The sequence below is a fragment of the Quercus lobata genome, chromosome 1, assembly GCF_001633185.2.
Source record: "Quercus lobata isolate SW786 chromosome 1, ValleyOak3.0 Primary Assembly, whole genome shotgun sequence".
NCBI lineage: Eukaryota > Viridiplantae > Streptophyta > Magnoliopsida > Fagales > Fagaceae > Quercus > Quercus lobata.
Window position 1 is genome coordinate 29952814 of NC_044904.1, and position 5015 is coordinate 29957828.

The window sequence follows — 5015 nt, forward strand, 5'->3', positions numbered from 1 at the left end:
AGCACGGTTGGCGATAAGCTGGTACTGGTTTCATTCTTTCTATTCAAAAAATCTCTCTTCCCGGAACTGGTAAATAAAATATACTTACAATGTAGGCACACGTTGGCACAGTTCTGTAAATAAGAGATGTCTCATCCGGTTGAGTTGTCGCAATCCGTCTTTCTCATGTTTCACCATATGGATTACCTATCTTTCGGTTTTTCTCCCGCAAGTCCCTTCGGTCTCCTTTAGCTCTGGTGGGCGTGGTTCTGTAGTTCTTCTGGCCTTCCTTCATGTCGTAGCCTTAGTTTATCGACGGGTCTTGCATTAGATACATACAGCACTTTCTTTTACTCATGCCTTGGAGAAGAACGTTCTTTGTTTGAGTTTGAAGTCGTTACCTTGCGGGAGCCACCTGGGCGAGACCCTTTTCTCCTTTATTATTTCCATATGGTATGTTGAATCACTTGTGAAGTCGACTTCACTTGACCGTGTCTGCTTCAACTTCACCCTAGACTCGTGTCGTGTAGTGTATGTAGCAAGACTTACAAGTGGTCGAGTGAATTTATGAACGAGCAACTATTATAAGCAATACCTTTCTATTTTTTGATTCTTCCTCCACTCACCTCCACGGGCGAATGAAGTCTACTACACTAGCCAAGAAAGAGTGTAGTAGACTCCATTATAGGTATAGGTCATTCGGAAGGGCTCCGTATAGTTCTATTTTGGGGCGTAACGTTGTGGTTGTTCCCTCGACTGACCGAGAAAAACAAGTTCCAGAGGCATCTTCCATTCATATCGATTTGGGTTTTTCCGCACCATATTTTGATCTGCCTCTTCTTCGATCCGGAATTCCCAGCAAATCCTTGACTCCTCGAATACAATGGGATTTCACACCTGGCAAATCTTTCACTCTACCTCCTCTTATTAAGACCATAGAATGTTCCTGCAAATTATGACCTTCGCCTGGAATGTGAGCAAATATATCATGTCGATTGCTCAACCGTACTTTGGCTATCTTACGTGGAGCTGAATTAGGTTTTTTCGGTGTTCTCGTTGAAACACGCGGGCATACTCCTTGCTTCTGAGGACATTGATCCGAAGCTCGAGTACGGTCCGTGCGCCGTTTTTCTTCTCTACCATGACGAATCAATTGATTTAATGTAGGCATCGCTCTTTCCTTTGTCCTTCCCCCCGATTTTTGCCCTATCACTAGTGATTACTCCCGATCCGAAGCACCCCTTTTCCATTCATAGAGAGATCCAATCGTCAAAATCAATAAAAAGGCCATCATGGACCAAAATCCAAACGGATCAATCTTGTTGAGAGGTAATGCCCAAGGAAAGGAAAAGATGACTTCCGGATCAGAAATAATAAATAAAATTGAAACAAGATAAAATCGTATATCGAAACGACTTCTGGCATCACCGAAAGGATCGAAACCGCATTCGTAGGCCGACCATTTTTCTGGGTAGGTCGAACTATTGGAAGCAAATGGAAAAGGAACACCGAGTGGGATCAAAGAAACTAGCGGACTGATCACTAAATAGATACAAATAGGTGCAAATTCTGACATCACCACAGCCCACTTGGTTCTCTCGCTCCTTGCTCGCGGAGCGACATACCGGAAAAAAAATCAAGAAGAAAAAGCCGCTTTCCTACGCCTATTTCTTAGGGCTTTCAAGAGCGTGACTCTTCTTTTTGAAGAAAGTCTTCCCTTTTTTCGGTTACAGACCTTACCCTTGGGGGGGAGGTTTTGAGGCACAGCGGTGGTTTCTACGCCATGCCACCCATACTTTAGCGTAATACCAAACCCATGTTTTTGATTTTGGGAAATGACAGATCTCAGAAGAGACACATAAATGCGGAGAGCAATAAATAAATATAGCTGGAACAGAACGAGAACACATAGAAGAACAAAACATAACCAATAGACTCGGTCCTGTGTGACAACACTATGGATGAGGTCTTTTAAACGCTCGACCATAGCATAGACCACTAATTATTCCTCGATCTTCAAAGAAGACTGACTCCTCCTATTCAACTACTTCAACCATTTTCGAACACCTCATAGCATTTTCAGGGCGTTCAAGACGTCTATCATTTCTATATGATTTGATTTCTCGTATATTGCCCCTTCCCTTCTTTCTAATGGGTTTCGAATATTAAAATAATGTATTGGTACATAACCTGACCGAGGTAAATCCATGAACTCAATTCAGTTCTTCTTTCCTAGTCTTAATAACCGCCTGAACCTTGAATTGTCTTGTCTTATGACTCATTAATCAGATAGATGAATTTTTTGAACAGTTCTTTCAAAAAAAGTGATTCCTTTTCTCGCTACCAGTTGCTCCCCAGACATATTCCTATCGTTCCATCAACTAATCTTATTTTTTAATCTAGTTTGTGAGATTGATAAAAATCAATATTTTGATGTATTCCTTATAATTTCTATGTGTATTAAACTACTATACTATCATATATTTTATTAAGTTATACTTTCATTTTTTTCATTTTATTTTGCTTTTCTTTCACATGAATATCAAACTCGAAAGTATATCTTTTCGTGGTTCAAAGCAAACAATGCACTTCGAATATATATATATTTCTATTTACTTTTATCTGTCAGAAAAAAAGGAGAATGAATTTCCTATTATTTTCTTTTTTAATATTGTATTTCATTTAAATGAATAGTAAAAACTGTAAATGAAAGTCTCTTTGTTGCATCCATTCTCCATCCCGTTGTCGGAACAAAAATATCGCATGGATCAATATGGAAATATTTGGTACCTGAATCCCTGATCTGAAAAATTCAAAAAAAGTATCCGCATTCAGTCTCTCAACTGAGATCTACGACATTTCCTCTAACCTTTGGTAATGTAAGCTAATCCAATAATGGAACTACGGAATCTGTAGCATGTTTACCCCCCTTTAGATAATGCATCCGATGGAAGAAGGCTAGCTTTCGTTAGGGAATTTCTCATCACAGAAGGAACGAAGTAGCTTGATCGAAGATAAGAGAGAGAGGATAAACCCATACGGGATGATATGATAGTACTTTATAGCACAGTTTACCTGTCATTGATAGGGGCCTGGTATTATGGTTGAGCAAGTAAACAACTACCTTGATTTCAAAGCGCAACCGCTGTTCAAAGAATATCAATGCGGCGGGAGTATAACAACGGCATTAATAATTAGAATTCGGAAACCTTTGTCAGTCAAGTCCCTCTCTCGAAAAAAGCTTAGCCATCGTAGAGCGGTCGACCTAAACGAGAGACGATACGGACGAGTCATAAGCGCGGTCGGGGGTCCCATCCCTTTTGCAGGGAATGGTTTTTTCCTGTTCGCACCGACTCATTGAAACAGCAAAACTTTTCTGTAGGATATATGTGGTTGCACCGGAACTACTCTACTTTTTGGAGGGGCTCATCAAGCGCTTTCTCCAACTTGCTCGCGGGTTGGCCCAATTTATTCTTATCTATATTCCTCAACTGGTACTTGATCGTCATTATGTGAGAATCCCCTTTCTTTTGAAACGGAGTCTAACTCTCCCTCGAGTTCACTTCCATTAAAGATACCGAACCAAGTCTCTACTAAAGTGAAATCCGCCCCTTTTCATTCATAAGGATAAGGATGAGCAGAGCGAAGTCGTGTTGTCAATGGCGCTAGAAAAGCAGGATGGGTTGGGCTGTTCATATAGAAACTAGGGAATGGACGGCTTCTCATGCATACAGTTTCTTTCCCGCCGCACTAATATCCGGTATCACGGGCGGTATCCACCGATACGTCCGGCTCATCTACAGCTCTCTCCTCCGAGCCGGTGCTGCTTCCCCTTCGTCGAATACCGGCTGCTCTTATTCCCATCGATATGCCCGGCACGCATAAATGCATTAGAGGGGCTTGTAGCCGATGTACTCTCTTCGCTCGATAAAGACCGGGACCGGCGATAGTCGTGAACTCCATCTGCTGGGCATGGCACGTATGATTGGTCCGGCATTCCACACCCCCGATCAAAGAACAGAATTAGTGCTTTAAATTGACTTCTTTCCATCCATCACCGGACTCGGTCCCGCCGATCGGGAAGATCCAAAGAACCCATCCATTTCAAAAGCAGAGAAAATCAAAGAAACGGAACCCAGAGAGAGAAGAAAAGCTTACCGAGGAGATCAGGAATGAGGCTCCGATCGACGGCATTCCAGGGGTAAGACGACGACGAGATTCCTCTGAGAATCGGGTACAAGAACGTATTGTCGCCGCAGTTAACGCCGAGGACGAAGAGAGCAGAGATTATAAAGAGCGCGAAGAGAGAGCTTTCGCAAAGGTTAGCGAAGAAGCAAATTTCCTCCCATCCATCCCCCATCTTGCTCTAGAAGAGAGATGAAAGGAAAGGGAAAAGATAGTGAGACTAATGGACCTCACCTTATGGTTACACAAGGAAGAAGTCAAATGGTTCAGTGTCGACGAAGCGAAGACTGAGGCTTCTGAATTACAGCCTTTTCAGGTTCGCGAATCAAGAATCAAAGTAGCAGCTCGCTCGGTCGAGGAGCGTGACACCTCAAACGGAAAGAAAGGACAACCTTTAAGAGCCGCTCCTTTTGTAAAGGAGACTAAAGCCTACGCATCGAATACATCTCGCTCTATCGAACCAGATAAACAGTCCAACCGGCTTCAGATTCATACTCGAAGCGAGGTCATGGCCATAGAGGGAAAGCAAATTCCAGGAGTTGAAGCTCCTAGAGGAGTCTAAGCTGGAGTGGAAAGAAGCGCGGGTTGCGCAAAGTCTAAAAGAGATTAGAAGGCTATGATCGCCCATTTATATGAGCTAGGAAACCCTAGAAATCAGTCAGCTATAAGGGCAGCTATAAGGGCTGCTACAGGAAAGAGAGCGGGCTCTCCTCCAGAAGGATAGACTCCTATAAAGACTCGGGCAAAGGGAAGACTAGCTAGCAGTCTTGCGTTCCTCTCTTGAGGTGAGAGGAGACAGGTCAGGCAATCTCTAAAGAGGAGAGCTATGTGGTGCCCGCATCCCTTAGTGA

At 43.0% G+C, this 5015-nt stretch overlaps 1 protein-coding gene across 1 annotated transcript; it reads right to left on the minus strand.

The window, feature by feature from the left end:
* Positions 1-1158: 1158 nt before the first annotated feature.
* LOC115986346 (NADH-ubiquinone oxidoreductase chain 3) lies at positions 1159-1576 on the minus strand. Its single transcript, XM_031109219.1, has one exon. The coding sequence runs from the start codon at positions 1553-1555 to the stop codon at positions 1199-1201; it is 357 nt and encodes a 118-aa protein (XP_030965079.1). The 5' UTR covers positions 1556-1576; the 3' UTR covers positions 1159-1198.
* Positions 1577-5015: the final 3439 nt, after the last annotated feature.